A 17,602-nucleotide genomic window follows, 5' to 3' on the forward strand; every position below is an offset into this window, starting at 1 on the left:
ACTCAAAATGCACTCAGACCATATCGTATCCCACTTGGCATCTTGTAGTTGTGAATGATACTGTACCAGGGGTGTCAAACTCATTTTTGTCACAGGACACTTTGTAGTTACAGTTTCCCTTACAGGGTTATGACTATGAATCCATAGAAATGTTGAAGCACCTCGTCATATTATTACATATAACAAATTGATGGACTAGCTTTGACTTCAGAAATCAAGGCTAATAGGTTCTTTAGCTATAATTCAAGTTACTGTAAAAATTTGTAAAAATGCAATATCAAAATTATTCATTACATAGGACAATTTGAAATTTGGTTCAGATTTTAGCAAGAATCACGGAAGTTGACGCACATGATTTGCTTACGTGGGCCACCCCGGGCTTTGAGTTTGACACCGTATATGTACAGAAACAAAACAATTATATTCTACTATGAAGGTCATCTTATTTGTAATTTTAGCTTTCTTTTGAATACCACTCAATCTGAGTGGGAAAGTTATTCTCATTGAAAACGAAGAAAGATGACAGTTTTGGCCAATACTGTGGTCTTAATACATCTCTGACAGTGTCAATGAACACTGACCATCTGTCATAATTACTGATAGATCCATCATAAATTGTCAAATTTGATTGACTGACCCTGGGGAAAGGTTGCCAGCGAATTGTAGCTGACTATTTTTTGTTGTTGTTTACTTTAAAATGAGGTCAGTGGGAGGTTTTTTTTTGTAAAACAACTTTATTTCAAGAACAAAAAATGAAAAATATATTAAACTTGATACAAGCATTAACAACTCAAAGTCCTCTATAAATAGGTTAAAATAAATTAAACTACTTAATTTACTAAAGAATATCACCTACAACCCTAAACAGGCCTCAAAACATGTTGATGAAAAGGCCCTTTTAAATAGCGCAACAAGATGTGGTCATCTAACTACATTTAACACACAAAGAAGCTGGTAACATTTCTAAAAGGTTTAGCTTAAGTTTAATACGGCCACAGCGCGCCAGATGTAGCTCAAGTCGAGCAAACAACGCTACACACTCTTTACAACACATGAAGCCAGAATAGCAAGAATTAACACTGGATGAGAGAAAACAAGATGATGGATGTGCTCATCAAACAACAGTGCGCCAGACCCAAAAAAAAAAAAAAAAAAAAAAAAAAAATCTGGGAATGTTCCTGATCAATATTTCAAGCCAAAAGTATTGCATCTCCCGCTTTTTTGTCCTAACGGAAACTATCTAACTTGAAGGCATCTAGTTAAAAGAAAGTTGTGCCTTTCCGCCTGGTTAACTCAATGCTCTATTCCTGTTGTTTACCACTGTCAACAAACAGAATACGTAATCCAACATTGAGGTATCATATGATTTAGGAATTAATTTTTAATGTAATTGAAATTTACACTTTTTTTTATCATTAATAAACTACACAGAGGAGCAACACTTTTGACTTAAGGACCCCCACCCCAAAAAAAGACTCCCTCATAACACCTTTCTAGGACAAACTAGCAAAGCGTTCAACATGACCTGCAACACTACAGGTACTTTCAAGTTGTTTAAAAACACAACAACAAGCTTTAAGGCCTCTGATCTGAGGCCAGTGACCGCACCATGACCTCAGACTGCACAATTAGGCGGAAAGAGCAGCTTATAAAACAATACAGTACAGTGCTTCTTAAACATTAGGCCACATGGTGGTCCCGATTCCGCCATACTCAACCATTTAACAACAAAATGTAAGGTCTTTGGCTTCGACACATGCACATTAATCTCAGTGAGACTCCTAGCACTTCAGCATCATCTATCTTTTTGCAATGTTTTTGTAGTCCTTAGGAAGACCTTTCTGGAAAATGGCACTTAATAAAACATTTATATGGAAGTCAGGGGAGAATTTGGGTATGTGTGGGCCCCCGTGTTAAAATGTGTGTGTATTGTGGTCGAGCCTAAAGGCAGATCCCAGCAGTGTCTTCAGGAACTGAGAGCTGACTGAAAACGGCGAGGCGTTTTCCGTCATTGATGCCGCCGCAGGACTCCAATCCACTAAGCGAGCTCGCAGAGCTGCTCCCATCCTGGTCCTGATCCGAAAGAGAGGCATAGGACAGGGATCTAGTGCCGAGCGACTGTGAAAAGAACGCAGAGGCGCCAGGGCTCTGCCTCAGGGATGGAGACGCAGACGGAGACAGACCAGAAGGGGAACAGCCAGAGTCTGGGGAGGGCAGGAAGGTAGAGCGTGGATCTGCAGCAGCGGGGGGTTGGTACTGGGGGGCAGGGGAGGCCTCAAAGGGAGTAGAGTCCATATCCAAGAAGACGTTAGAGAGGAGATTGGTGATATCAGCACATGGAGGAGAGGCAGATGCCGCTCGTGAGAAAGAGGCAGAGGGAGGATGAGGAGGAAGGGTTTGCTGGGGAGCGGAGGGAAATCCCGCAAAGCTGACGCTCTGTCTGATGAGAGGAACTTTGTGGGAGCGTGTGGAGGGAAGAGACAATGGTGCAAAGCTTAGAGAGGAGGAAGTGGAGCATGGCAAGTGATTTCTTTCCTCCTCGTTGTTGTGGACAAAGTGGCAGCGGGTCCCGTAGGGACAAAAGCCGATGGTGTGGAAGGTGCGGCACGGTTCAGTTTTGTACTTTGGATGCCTGCTGAGATCCCGCAGCTCCTCAGGCCCATGGGCAAACTGGCACTTCCCACCATACTTGCACATACCATTCTCTGTGAAGGAACGACACAGCTCTGTCTTGTAGCGGGTTGAGGTGGAGGAAGCGGCAGAAGTGGCCACGGACACGCTGGGGTTCAGCATGGTGGGGTGGATGCCTTCTTGGCAGTCCTTCATGTCTGAATCAGGCCAGCCTAGACTTGCTGCTGCGGCACTGCAGGTCTCCACCATGCTGACTGACCGCTGAGACTGGAAGCGTTGCTTACGCCACTGGCTGGAATTGGGAGGAAGGGAAGCCTGGTGGCTTTCTGGCCACTGGCCCCAAATAGTTGAGGACAGATAGATATTGTCTGGAGGCCTGGTGTCGAGAGACAAGGATGTGTTGCAGCTACGTCCAATGTGGCCTGGTGTCTTCATTGCTAAACTGAGGGATGACAGTGGACTATGCTGCTCCCTTAGGTCAGGACTCAGTAATTGCTGCAAAAAGGGAAAAGAAGCTAAATTAGCCCAGTGTCACTCTAGAAAACAAAACCAGCTACCATATACCAGTTGATGTTTACTTCATTGAAAGTGTACTTTGTGCTCATTTTCTTCCCCCTGAAGGGATTTGTACATAATCAGCTGACTAGCAAACTTCTCATACAAACACCAACATCACATTTTTGTTTTAAAGCACAGAGATTAAATAAATTGACAAATTATTTATCATCTCAGTCAAAAGTGGTAGGGATGTGGATTTTTGTGTGTGAATACATGCAAGAGAATCAATAGTAAACAACTAATTGTCACCCATCACATTAGAAAACTCCTTTGGCAGTGTTTCCCAACTTTTACTGAGCAAAGACAAGGCGCATTTTACATTAGAAGAAAATCTCATGTGACGCCACCCAACAAGTCACAAAAAAAGTGGATACACAGGTCAATTAGTTACCTTTTAATCATCTAGCAGAAGTTCTCCCTGTCACTATGCATCACTCGCAAAGATAACTTAACAATTACACGTTATTTGAGGGAAATAAATCCCTTTTATTCCAATATTTTAAAAAAATTGGATAACTGATGAACTCTCAGGGCACGCTGGATGGGAAATCACTGCTATAAAATTCCCTTTACCCACGTGATCAACTCTTTAGCATCTTAAATTTGACTGCACGTTCTCAAATGAATAGTTTTGACACGGACGTTAATTTAAATACGTTTAAGATGTTGCACACCGGTCCAAAGTAACGTTCATTTGAATTCAGCATACGACAAGCGTTATGAAGCAACCAACCAGGACCCGTTAGCTTCATGCACAGGCTAACTTTGACGCCATGCAATAGTCAAACTCTCGCCACAGAAGGCTACAAATTGACAAGGAAAAGTTTCACCCCGAACACGCCGACAGACGTACAACGTTAGCAAAGTTGTTGCGCGCTAACACGGTGCCTTGGCCAATATGGCCATCTTGTGCACAAGTTTCCCCCCCGCCCCGTCGGGAGTTGTTTTGTTTTCGTTTTACCTTGCACATCATCTCGTCGAGGTGGTAAGACAGCATGGCGCTTGCTGAGCTCTCAGTGTGCTCCTGTCCGCTCCCGCAGCGATAGACGCGGCCCGATATGTGGCATGAGTCGCTCGGGACAGAAGTTTCTGGTAAGTGAGCTCAAGACGCCGACCACGTGTGGGTTTAAAACCGGACACGGCCGCTGCAGGCCACTCCCACGCCGCTCATCCGCCACTCAGCCAAGCCCCAAAAGTTGCTTGCTCTACAACTTCAAGTGAACTTATTTGAATAGACTGGCACCTTCCTTCCTGGCTGTATATGAGAGTGGAGCGCTGAAACTAACGGCACACGTCAAACGGGGAAGCGAAACACCCAGCATGCATCACTCTCTCTAGTAAACACGCTTGGGTCGGGGAAAAAAAAAAAGAAGTTTGTTTTGATTAACTACATGCAGGCAATGGTGGGAAGTAACTACCGTACTTAAGTCGGTTTTTCAGTTGTCTGTTTTCAGGTAGATTGTACAGGTTATCTGTATTTTATTTTACTACCAACAATTGCAAACAGATGTCTACTTTCTACTAGTGACTTGGTGAAAATAGGCTTGCCACTTTTTCAACATCCACAGATGACACAACTTAAAAATGACATACAGAGAGAGGGAGTTAAAGGAAACATTATTTAGATCTTAACTGAGTTAGATATTAGCTTCCTAGAAAAACAAATAGGGCCACACCAACTTTGAGGAAAGTGAACCAAGGAGCATGAATGACGACGGCAACAGGTTCATCCATCCATCCATCCATTTTCTGAGCCGCTTCTCCTCAGTAGGGTCGCGGGCGTGCTGGAGCCTATCCCAGCTATCATCGGGCAGGAGGCGGGGTACACCCTGAACTGGTTGCGAGCCAATCTCAGGGCAAACACAAACAAACAACCATTCGCACTCACATTCACACCTACGGGCAATTTTAGTCTCCAATTCATGCATGTTTTTGGGATTTGGGAGGAAACCGGAGTGCCCGGAGAAAACCCACGCAGGCACGGGGAGAACATGCAAACTCCACACAGGCGGGGCCGGGGATTGAACCCCGGACCTCATAACTGTGAGGCTGACGCTCTAACCTCTCATCCACCGTGCTGCAGCAACAGATTCAAATAAACAAAATATTCCCTATTCATGACCTTATGTATAATTGTTTGACGTCGACCACAAGAACGAAAAACACAATTTTATGACGTTCAAACATTCTCCGTCTAATCTTAAAAAAATAAACAAGCATATAAATGTTTTTTTTGGTTTGATCATTAGCTATCCATCCATTCTCTGTACCGCTTACCCTCACTAGAGTTGCAGGTGTGCTGGAGCCTATCCCAGCTGACTTTGGGTGCAAATCTGGGTACATGCTGAACTGATCACCAGACAATCGCAGGTACCATGCATATTTTTGTGGTGTGGGAGGAAAGGCATACCTGGTGAAATAACACACAGGCACGGGGAGAATTAGCATGCAAACTCCACACAGAAGGCCACAGCCCAGATTTGAACCCACAACCTCAGAATTGTGAGGTAGATACGCTAACCAGTTGTCCACCGTGGCACCTGTCATTATCTAGTTTAGCCATGGGAGCACGTCCAGTATAATGTTTTCAGACGTAATATGCATTTTGATTTTCCACAGTCAGGCTGATGTTTTTAATACTTGTATGTTACATATTTAGTTTTGCTGATTGCATAAAACCACAGATTAAGCACAAGGGGAGGCAGACAGGATTCTGCCTCCAGACTGGTAGGCAGCCTCGTCGGCTGTGGTAGCCACACTGAAGGGGGCGTATGAGAGTACGAGTGGTGTTCTACTTCTATGTAGACAGCTAGCTAGTCTATGTCCTTTGCCTTTGTAAGACTAAAGGCTGATCTCATCGGACTGTGTAGCTCACAAAGGGTGGGGAATAAATGCAAGACTCCCGGACAGCTTCTCATCTTTTTGGGCGAAAAGGATTTAAGATAGGCTTTACCAAAGGTAAAAAGTTACTCCAGCGTTCGCTCACTGTGCCAGCTATAACAGTGTACAGTATGTAGTAGGACCATTCTTCCGTTAAAAAGACTCAAAACTTTTATTTGGATCCGGTAGGACTGATCAATAAAGACTTTCTGAGCTGGGAATATTCTCTATTTAGACGGAGAGACTTTTGAACCTCAAGGAAGAAAATGAGGACTTCTACATGAAGTAAAGTAGCAGTGATAAAGGTAAGACAATAAAATGTTTTATATTTGACCTGAAATGAGATCAGACTATAAAACCAATAATGCAAAATTAAAATTAAGACTTTAATATTTTCTTACATGTTGAAAGATGTGCATTTAAAATATTTGAACACTATAATAAAATATGGATGTAATATTTAAGTATAGGCCTGACTTAATTAGGCCTTTTGTTGCACAACACTTAGTAATTTCATGAGTAGCATTTTAAATAAGAAAGAAATTGCAATGGTTAATAAGCTCTCTCTAAACCGCTGGAAATAATGTTCTTCAGGGCCACATTATTACTGTATGTATGTATGTATGTAAAAAGAATGCCGATAAATACTGTGCGTGTATATAGATTTTAAATGCCAATTTAATGGCAAATACGCCAGTCTGCTTGGCTCACAAATTTGTGAATCTGACAAATATTAATGTCTCACCAGCCAGAAACCACACCACATGTAGGTTTAGCTGTCCAATATGCAATTTGGAGCTCATGGTCACTCATTTTATTGACAGCTGGTTAGAATTTTCTGACAATCTGACAATTGATTACAGACAGCAATGAGATACAGATTTTTACATCACAGCTCAGGCTATTGCAAAGCTTTAAAACACTAGCATTGGTAATTACCTTTTTTAAAAAAAATGTTTCAGCAATGAAACAGTACTGTATGAATTGTATTTGTACTGTATTTTATCCAAGATAATATTTTAATGCTAAAATATCATTAATATTGTTATCCATTGATTTTCAAATTAACTTTCCACATTATACCACTTCACAATGCTGGGTGATCTCTTAATTACAGATGCTCTGATAAATTTGCAAAGCAACATATGTTTAATTTTATGTTTGAAACTTGAATACATTCATTCATATAATGACTTTTCTTCAAGTGAGCAGTAATGAGATGTTTCGAGAGAGGATGCATGGAAACAGATGTGCATTTAAACTGCTTGAAAATGCAAAGAGCCCAAAGCGCAAAGCCCAAAGATAACAGAGAGACAGAAACATATGGATTGATGGGACGGCTTGGAGACAGTCTATCCCTATGACACAGACAGGGAGGAGCGAGGTCTGTGATTTCAAAGGTAAATGTAGATGTGTGAGAAATTCCACTGCAGAGAAGAGCCCTGAGTCCCCATGACAATATCTGAGTTGACTTGGCCTGCAAGACTCTTGTCACATACTCACCAGCATGCGTCATGGATGTCAAAACAAAAATAAACAAAAGCAAAACAATATCCCAAACACAGGTTTTACTTTGACCTGAAAGATCCCAATTCCTCATTTAAACCAAAACCAGACCATCAATGACAAAACAATGTGTTCCATTCATGGACCGCATCTTCATGTTAAGCATTTCAAATTTTGCACGTTATTTACTCGTTTTGTTTAGTATATCCCCAATCCCAGAAAGTCTAAGCACACTGAAACAGGATCGAAGCTTCAAAAAGTTCAGTGAAGACAAAGAGTTTATTTTGGTCAAGTAGAATGGTCTCCATTAAGTGTGTGCGTGTAGGTGTGTGTGTGTATGCGTGTGTGTGTGAGGGAGAGAGAGAGAGAGAGAGCGAGAGACCGAAAGATTAATAGCGTACTACACGCACACACACACACAATTGTGATTATTGAATTGTATAATGTTCAACCTAGGCAGTCTGACCAGCCAGGAAACCAGGTGTAAATTGGGTCTGAAAATTAAGCTTGTTCTCCAGTTACTCTTTCAAAGTTGTTATGCGAGTAGATATGGACTCTTGTTTAAAACATTATATTACACTGGAAGAATGTAATGATTCTCTCAAAATGTTAAAGGATCAATAATGTCCAAGATGAAGCAACGATATGATTGTGTTTTCATCCATACATGGAGAAATCAATGAGACCACACTGTTATTATAGTTGTTATAGTTTGCAGTGAACACTTAGACTTTGTGATTGCAGCTCTATTTCATATACTGTCTGGATTCTGTATGTGTAAAAATGTGCAGCATACCCTCCAAATTTGGCTTGAGAGATTAGATTCTAGTGAGCATGCGTCATTTGGATGTGCTCACACCTTCAGAGGTCCGACCATAGTGGCATGTGTGCCAAGTGTGAACAACGCCTAATTATGTTAGGCAACAACACACTGCTGTAATTAATACAGAGTCTAAAGACATTTTCTCTGCATTTAGCCTCAGATTAAGACCAGCACTGTTAACAAGCAATTAACAAGAAGTCAACAACATGGAGTACCTTGAGGCAAGCAGGCCCCTCTGCTGTTGTGGTAAGGTAAACAAACGCTATCTGCAAACAAGCTATTGGGTTGGCGAGTTGAGTTTAATTCTATAAACAAATCTCTTTGGGTTATTTGGGGATTACTGTGTATCGGAGGGATCTGAAAGAAGACGGGGAGGGGGACAAAGCAGGAGAAATCCTGAAAGGGAGTTTTTGCTACTTGTTGAGTCCAGCTGGGCGAGAGTACCTTTGGTTCACAATGAGCTCAATGAGCTGCAGAACCAAATAACAAACTAATGGCCCACCATCCACCATGCTACCCCTATACACACTCCTAGAGTGGACTTAACACAGACGGGTGAATGGGAGGAAAGTGGGCTTGTTTGGAGGAATGGGTTGTGGGGAGAGAGTTGTGGAATGGAGAGTTTAGTAGAGAAATCATGAACGAGAGGATTACAATTCACGGGAAGCATCATTAAGAATTTTGCAGTAGATATTGGATGAATCAGGTAAATGCACAGAAATGTGTCAGTGGACACATTTGTCTGCTTTGTCTGGCTTGTTTTCCCAGGGTGAAATGATTAACCAGGTCGTTTGAGAGGCACTTGCCGATTCAACATCTGCTTGGGATGAGAAGGGATCAGAGGAGACATCGCGACTGTGATGTAGACGAGACTGTGGCAGCAGGGTGCCTCATTTTTACACCATGTTTACAAAAATGATGAAGGGAATATTCCTATTTTTTTCCAATAACCACTGCAACATTCCCTGGAGGAAAGAGCTCCTTTGGGGATTGAGAGAACACAAATTAAAAATGACAAAACATTGCCAATTGATGTATAACTGAGTCAGATATGTTTCCCTTTCTTAAGTTGCACACACAGCCCAACAATTCTATTGTGTTTAAGGAAAGTCATTCCTCTACAGGCCCACAAAGGATTCCTTGAGATAAGAGGCTACTATTACCAATGACATAACAAGGAGGGGGTGGGAAGATCTGGGGGGCATGCGTTGTGTGTGTGTGTGGGGGGGTCAGCAGAACATCTGCTCCTTTTTTCCTTTTCCTTTCCCTTTCCCTTTCCCCAACCCCCTTCCTTTCAAGAATGAACCTCCAATGTGTGAGTGTTCCTGCTTTCAAAGAGCCTTGAAGGTTTGAGGGGGGTATTTATATGAAGCCATTTTGAACTGAAAACACATTAAAAAGTGTATCATCAACATGAGAAAACTTTTTGATACCCGTAAATGCAAACTATTGAAGTTAGCATACGTTGTCCTTTAAATTATAGTATTTGTAATATTCCCAGCACCTAAAGCGGTATGGTAGTCTAGTATATTGCCTATATTGCTCTAATGTTTAAATGAAGTCTCGCTTTTTTGGTACGGTTAAATGAGATGTCATTAAAATCTGAGTTTTTGTTTCTTTGCACTTTAAAAAAAGTTTCATGTGCAGATGGCATTAGTGTACAAATATGTTCTTGTGTAAATCGCCTTTCGTTTTTAGATGGCACCGTAATCGTCTCCATCTAGACGCTGAAAATGGTCGAAAACATTTTAAGTGTTCAATCTGGGCATGTGCAAGTAATGTTACTTAATGGCACACCATAACAGTGCTGTATTACTTGTGCTTACACGGCTTCTAAAGCAGAATATATCTACTGTACTGCTAATGTATTTCAAGAAAGACACATTCTTTACTGTACAATTAATTTTAGATGCATTAATTTGATGCCAAAATACTGAAAATACTCTTTCAGTTAAGACATAGGAGGAAAAGCTCTTAGGTCCATATTTTTGCGCATCTGCCAACAATTGGCCTGCCATGCATTTTACATCATTGGATTGGAGATCCATTTTGACATTGTTATTGTCTGTACAGTACATTAAATGCTTTAAAATCTTTTTTTTTTTTTTTTTTTTTACTTGTCCTTCTCACGAAAACTTACCCCGAGTGTTAACAACTTTTCAGAGTTTTAAAAAATGCACAGTGCGCCCATTAGAAGCATGGCAAATACGTATATTAACACAACGCATATGACTCCCTCTTGTTTTTGTTCAGGCACGCACAAAACCCTACGTGCACACCCACAAATGCCGCACGGCAGGGTTTTACTCACAGGGCAAAGTTCACAACCTATCCTTTAACCTCTGACATCATTCCCTCCTTCTCCTCCTCTGCTGTTCACTGGAATTCACTCCTGCGGATCGAGAAGTTGACAGAGGAGGAGAGCAATGGAAAAGTTACAAGAAATTTCAAACTAAGATAACAATAACAAATGTCCACAGGGAGACGAGCATGGAAAAAGGAAGCAGCATTTTGGATTGGAAGGTGTGTGTGTCTGTGTGTTAAATCACTCATTTGTTTGGTGGATAGAGGTAAAGAAGCAGTCTGCTTTGTTGTTATGAGCATCAAACCTCCAGGCTCTCACAACAGATGCATGTGAAACGCACAATAATGCCAAATGTACTGTAAAAGATAGTTTTTCTGTAGTTTTATCTGCATGGCCTTTAGGGCTGTTCTTCATGCTTTGCTTTTCAAATTAGCCCCAAACAATGTGCTTTTGTTTTACCTACCTGTCACATCCATCCATTTTCTGCACCGCTTATCCTCACTAGGGTCGCGGGCAGGCTGGAGCCTATCCCAGCCATCTTTGGGCGAGAGGTGGGGTGCACCCTGAACATGTTGCCAGCCAATCACAGGGCACATATAAACAAACAACCATTCACACTCACATTCACACCTATGGGCAATTTCGAGTCCTCAATTAACCTACAATGCATGTTTTGGGGGTGTGGGAAGAAACCGGATTACCCGGTGAAAACCCATGCAGGCATGGGGAGAACATGCAAACTCCACACAAGCAGGGCCGGGATTTGAACCCCGGTCCTCAGAACTGTGAGACAGATCTGCTGCCCAGTCTCTCACCGTGGCGCTCTACCTGTCACATTTCACCAAATAAAGGTAGTTTAGTTGTAGTGTTTGGGCTTTCACATCCTATCCATCCATCCATTTTCTGTAAGGGTTATCCTGTTAAGGGTCACGGGCAGGAAGAACTTTCCTAGCTGATTTCGAATGAAAGGCTGACTAGACCCTGGATTGGTCTCCAGTCAAACGCAGGGCACATATGGAGACTCATAAGAATCACACTCACACTAAAAAAAAAAAAAAGAAAAGAAAATAATAATAATAATGGATAGGCTCCAGCACGCCTGCGACCCTAGTGAGGAGAAGCGGCTCGGAAAATGGATGGATGGATGGATAATAATAATAGCGGTGTAGAAAATGGCTGGATGGATAATAATAATGATATACACTCTCCATATGCAGTGTATTGTAGTGCCCTCTGCTGGAACATGACGTAGAACAAATAATTATATATATATATATATATATATATATATTATATTGATATAAATCATGACACAGACATTCAGTTGGTTTAATTTGACTTTCAGTCTCATAAAGAAAACTGATCATTGGAAAAATAAAAAGTTACATGAAAAAACAGTGTCGAGATAATTCGTGCGATTGGCAATTGAATTACAAAATGAAGTCTTACACATTTACTTGGATGAAAACAATCATAATGAGACATGATTTGCATCAGAACAGGCCAAGAGTGAATTTGGTTTTTGTCTTAAACGAATGACAGGGGGAGCTGTTGCCCCATTTCTATACGCATAATCGGTTGATTGTGTGGAAACGTTGATTTAAATCCGCTGCCATGGGTTGCGTTAGTGTACTCATGTCTGTTCATATGAATGCAAAACACATTAAAAAAGTGCCTGCTGTGACAAGGGAGTCAGAGTTGGAAGTTTTTCAAAGAACTTACACACGATTTGTCCTTGGAAGTGAGCCACATAACATGAGCTTGTGGAGCAATCTTTCCTGGAGATTCTCCTGAAACCAAACAAAACAAACAGACTGTCTTTGTTTCAATAACATTCAAAGAGCATTGTAGGTTTCTGTCGACTTAATGAATGACCAGGTTATGGAACCACCAGGCATAAAATCAGCTCAGGAACTATTAAAAAATATAACTACAACAAAATGTTTGTCCAATTCTCCAGTATTACTTACTGCCTGTAATCACCATCAAAACAGACTTTTGTTTTGCAATTAAACAGAACATTGACTCCAGGGGAGAACTAGGAGCAGAGTAAATAAGGTAGGCATATTAGGAGCATTTGACTTGTTCAAATCAGTTTAGGTACCACAATGTTTTTCTTTTCTTCATAAAAGAGTATTGTAAATATTTTTTTCGACAAAATACGTGTTCGATACGTGGGAAGTTGCGAAAGTAATAGGAAGTGCTCACTGAATAAAGGAATTTAATCATTTCCATGGTAGTCTCTTCGTTAATGATGCAAAAGAAGGCTGTGAGTGTCCAGCAACATTAGATGAATTGGAATGCGCTATTAAAGGTCCTGTATTTTGGCTATTTAGACCTCAATAGAGTGCCTCTCTAACGTGGACTTAGTATAGAAGTGTCAATTTCATTAAAAAAAAAACTCGTTGGTTTTGTCAAGTGTCCAGAAAAGGCCCCTTTGACAGCTACTTCTGTTTGACCCAGTTTTGTATCATATTTGTCCATATTTGGCAAAAACCGCCCCCTTTCCTCTGATTGCTTGCCTCGTGTAGAAGACCCACTTGTGAGAGCACACATGCTTGTTATGTTGACAGCGCTGGCTCGGGAGCGAAGAGGAAGGCGGAGATGACCTGATTTCAGGCCTCTCAGTAGAGAATCGTCTGGAACTAAGGAATGCGCGGACAATTTTGATTAATATTTCATGTGTTTACTGAGGCACAATAGAGACAATGTTACATCGCAAATACTAGAAAAAGTTGGTTTGGTAAAATATGGCACCTTTAATGAACCATGTAAATCTAAACGTGTCTGAGCGAGGCATTTTGAATTTTGCTGAATTTTGATCTCGCATGCATCCATCCATTTTCTGTACTGCTTATCCTCACTAGGGTTGCGGGTGTGCTGGCACCTATGAGCTGACTCTAGGCGATAGGCAGTGTACACCGTGAACTGGTTACCAGCCAATCGCAGGGCACACGTAGACAAGCAACCATTCACACTCACATTCGCACCTATGGAGTCTTCAATTAACCTACCATGCATGTTTTTTGGATGTGTGAGGAAATCGGAATACCCGGAGAAAACCCACGCAGGCATGGGGAGAACATGCAAACTCCTCACAGGTGAGGCCAGATTCAAACCTGGGTCCTCAGAATTGTGAGGCAGATGTGCTAACCAGTTGTCCAAATGATGTGCTAACCAGTTGTCCAAATGATAGTTAATTAAAATAACACTGTGTCTACTGTCATGTCAAAGTAGAGCAGCAGTGTTAGCACAGATTAATATTAGCTAACAGCATTATTAGCGTCACAATCTCGAATATTCAACGAACTTGTCGACTTGGGGGGAGGACGGGTGGTTTGTTTGGCGATGTGCCACATGGACTCCATTGACAAGTGCAGTTCGGCAGCTTGGTGGTGACATGTCGGCTCCACAAGTGAAAATGTCTGTCCTTATGGGGGCTCGCTTTTCTCTTCAGACTATGGGCAGTTTGAGAACAAGTAGCCACTTGCCTCGTTGCATCGCCTAGCTTTGCCCTGAGGGCGGCGGAAGCAGTGGGTCATTTGCAAAAGAAGAAAAGAACACCATCCCTAAAAAGAATCATTTCAATGGGGGATGTTAAGTGTATTATAAGTCTTTCTGTGTATTTTGAGGGAAGAATCCCAGAGACTTTGGAACTGTGAAAAATGTTTTACTTTAAATCTATTATAAAAATCTAAAATAAAAAAAAACCAACTTCATTATATTGTGTGTACCCTAATAATTGGTACTCATACAAAAAATGGCCATAAAACATTTGACTTTTGTATTTGTTTTCTTAGTAAAAGACAGCAGTCAAGGCTGCTAGATATTCATGTTTTGTATTTCCCATTCAGTTTGATACCACAACAACACTGTTTAACAATTAAAAAAAGTAGTCCACATGAGTAGTTATTCATAGTTTTGTACACATATTTACCAGTGCTTGACCCTGTCCTTATCCACAGAGAAGTGTGCCAGGAGGTTTGTGAGTGAACTTTCTGCTGGAATGAATGTTTACCATGTTTGCAAAAATCCAGTTTACTCCCACTAGATTGCAAGCTTTGTACGTGTTAGCAATGAAAGCCTAATCGGCCTACCACCTTAAATTGTCCTCCAGCTTCTTTTCATTCACCTGTGTGTGGGAGTGTATGCAGCTACTTATTGTGGAGAGACGCACAAATGTAATTACATATTCAGGAGTTGCTTTTGGTTTGTGTTTCTCTCTGTGTTATGCTTTTTTCCTGGTGCAGTGCAAACATTAGATGGTTGTGAATGATGACTGTGTGTGTTTGTGTGTGTTTTAAAAAGAGCATGCTCAATAACGACCCTTCATTTTGCTGCTAGGTGCTAGAATAAACAAGAACAGTAAAAAAAAAAACCGATATTACCTTGCCTGTTAACATAATGTTTGACCACCAAGCCAAACAACTATCCCACGTCATCAGCTTCCTCTTTCTTACAGTTGACTCGTCAGTACCTACAACCTAGCTCACGCTGCAAAACCACTTCCCATATGAAGTGTAGCAATTTAGAAAATACTTCTTTGCCACTGTTCATCATTTCCAGACCACTTTTACTGCTACGCTATATGGACAAAAAAAATATTGAGACACATGTCCATAACACCTTCAGGAAGTGAAAACTCAAGAACAGATATGGCGATATACAGCTATAACTGGGAAGACTTTCTACAAGTTTTCTGTCCTTTTTATCCAAAGGAACATTTGTGAGGTCAGAGGTCACTGTCTCATTCATCCCAAAGGTGTTTTATTGGCTTGAGGCCAGGTTCCAATCAAATTATTTCACACCAACCTCATTCAACCATGTCTTTATGGACTGTGCTTTGTGCACTGGGGCAGAGTCACGATGGAACAAAAACAAATCTGTGCCCACAAAGTTGGAAGCATCGAGTTGTCCAATAGAGCTGAAATAATTGAGATGGGTGACAAAGAATTCCAACCCCACATCTGATTGATTAGTTGATTAATTAGAAGGTTTGTCCCAATTTATTATAGAGTATGACTGTTGTGTTCTTGGGCAGTCTTAGCTCAAGGGCACCAAGATGAATGCAGGTTCAAGCAACAGCAGAAGCACATTATGCACATGGTCTGCTGTTGGGCCTTCTGATGTGCTCGTTAGCAAAGCACTGAACACCCAGTCGTACAGCCCCCTTACTGAGAGAATTTGCTCACAGGGTTTAACAAATCTCACTGAGAGGCAGGGCGAGTGGTTGATAAAGTAAATTTTCAATCTGGGATTCTATGTAATTTAACATACACACAAAGAGCAGCACAACATCCCGCGGACAGCTGTACAGTGCAGTGTAATTTAGTGCAATTACCTTCAGCAAAAACCATGAAACCTGAAAATACTTCACATGAAATATGACCCAGATGGCGGAACTGCAATTAAAGTCCAAAGATTATAGGGAGGCCACGCCCCTCACACAGTAACTCAGTGTTGAAATTACAAGTGCTCTACACAATAATAAAAAAAAAAACTATATTGACCAAAGAACGTCTGCCATGATAGCTATAACTGATGAACAAAGATCTAAATACAACACTTGGACTGGAGTAAACAGTGTGTCATGTGACATTTATTTGTGAACACACATTATGTAAAAAACATTATACATACTGTCATTTAAAAGGATTTGCTTGTATTACAATATCACTGTCTCTGAATTGTAATGCGTTACATATATATATCTTTTAAAATTAACTTTCAGTTACTTTGACCAACAAGACTGCAGTCTTGAAGGTAAACTTTAACATACTGATGACCTTTAAAAAGACAATACTGATCAAACAACAGATTAGAAATGGTGAGACTTTTGATAAGCATACTTTCCATAGAACCTTTGTAATGTTTCAAACAAATCAATGTATCGCAAACTCATTTTCTAGAGACAGATTGAAAGAAGTCGGTCAGAAATTTAACAATTTCAACATTGTTAGTGAAGGGTGGGACAGAGTGAGACATTATGAACCTTTTACTTAACTGATCACTATCTTTGTCCTTACAGTAAGTTAGAGTTGTAAAAAAATTTATGTCATCTTATGCGTTCCCACAAGCCAGTCACCAACATTTCACCAAGGTGGCTATGCACCCTCCGAGGGCAAACAAAAAACAATCCTGAGGTGTAAATTAAAACTCTTGATCAAACAATGAATGCATTTTCTTCTCACATCAGGTAAAGTTTGAAAAGCAAACTAATGCGATTTATTTTTTCTGACTGATCTGCTTCCTTCCATTGAGTATGACAAGGTACAGCCTGCAAGTTGGCTCATGTGGCTGTCCTCTGCTTTTCCATGATGCTTATTTTCATGAGAAGGAATTCTGCTGTACTCTGCACTGTGCTGGTGTCACTTTGTATTCCTGGGAACACTGCCAAGAACACACGTACTCAATAGTCATTCCTTTTCTCCTATTAACTGCGCACACACAAAAACACACATGCACACGCACACGCACACACACACACATGCAGACCTCTAACCACTCCATTTTCAGTCCACCTGTTTAAACATAGCTGTGCGTGTTATGTGCATATGTGTGAGTGATCCGTAACAGAGGGGTCTATTGTGCTCCAGGTTAAGACGTGTGTGCTGTGTCATGAGTTGGCTCGGCTGTCACAAGCTCATTGCCGATTTTAGCGTAAAAACTGATGCATTGGACCTAAAATAACACTGCCTGAAAGGAAGCAGCTGAGCTACTATGCTCTCAGCAGTCTGGATTTGTTGGGATGAGAACATACTGTACATCACAGTAGAAGAAATAATACATTTGAATGAATCACTACATATTTGGAATAAAAAAAAAAAAAAACAACAACTTTATTCTCATTCCGGAGTGGGGTGCGACTTGTACCGGGACCAGATTTCAGGTTTTGGGCC

The 17,602-nt window shown here is 41.1% G+C and overlaps 1 protein-coding gene and 1 long non-coding RNA gene across 2 annotated transcripts in view; one reads left to right on the forward strand and one right to left on the reverse strand.

Moving 5' to 3' along the window:
- Positions 1-721: 721 nt before the first annotated feature.
- On the reverse strand, positions 722-4,478 carry zgc:114130 (uncharacterized protein LOC570332 homolog). Its single transcript, XM_061783000.1, has 2 exons — positions 4,151-4,478; positions 722-3,126 (listed from the first exon to the last, which is right to left on the reverse strand). The coding sequence occupies exons 1-2, from the start codon at positions 4,184-4,186 to the stop codon at positions 1,942-1,944; spliced, it is 1,221 nt and encodes a 406-aa protein (XP_061638984.1). The 5' UTR covers positions 4,187-4,478; the 3' UTR covers positions 722-1,941.
- A 1,528-nt stretch (positions 4,479-6,006) lies between these two features.
- The window catches only part of LOC133482571 (uncharacterized), a 102,698-nt gene continuing 91,102 nt past the window's right edge, over positions 6,007-17,602 (forward strand). Inside the window, exons 1-2 of the long non-coding RNA XR_009789837.1 lie at positions 6,007-6,147; positions 6,305-6,374. This is a non-coding gene — a long non-coding RNA (uncharacterized LOC133482571). The remainder of the gene's footprint in view (positions 6,148-6,304; positions 6,375-17,602) is intronic.

Source organism: Phyllopteryx taeniolatus, chromosome 8 (assembly GCF_024500385.1).
Source record: "Phyllopteryx taeniolatus isolate TA_2022b chromosome 8, UOR_Ptae_1.2, whole genome shotgun sequence".
Classification (NCBI taxonomy): Eukaryota; Metazoa; Chordata; class Actinopteri; order Syngnathiformes; family Syngnathidae; genus Phyllopteryx; species Phyllopteryx taeniolatus.

Excerpts from the sequence above, each read along its gene's own strand:
- zgc:114130 (XM_061783000.1), bottom strand. The coding sequence starts at position 4,186 with ATGCTGTCTTACCACCTCGACGAGATGATGTGCAAG. Across the intron at positions 3,127-4,150 it reads TCGACGAGATGATGTGCAAG|CAATTACTGAGTCCTGACCT; the intron begins GTAAAACGAAAA and ends CCCTTTTTGCAG.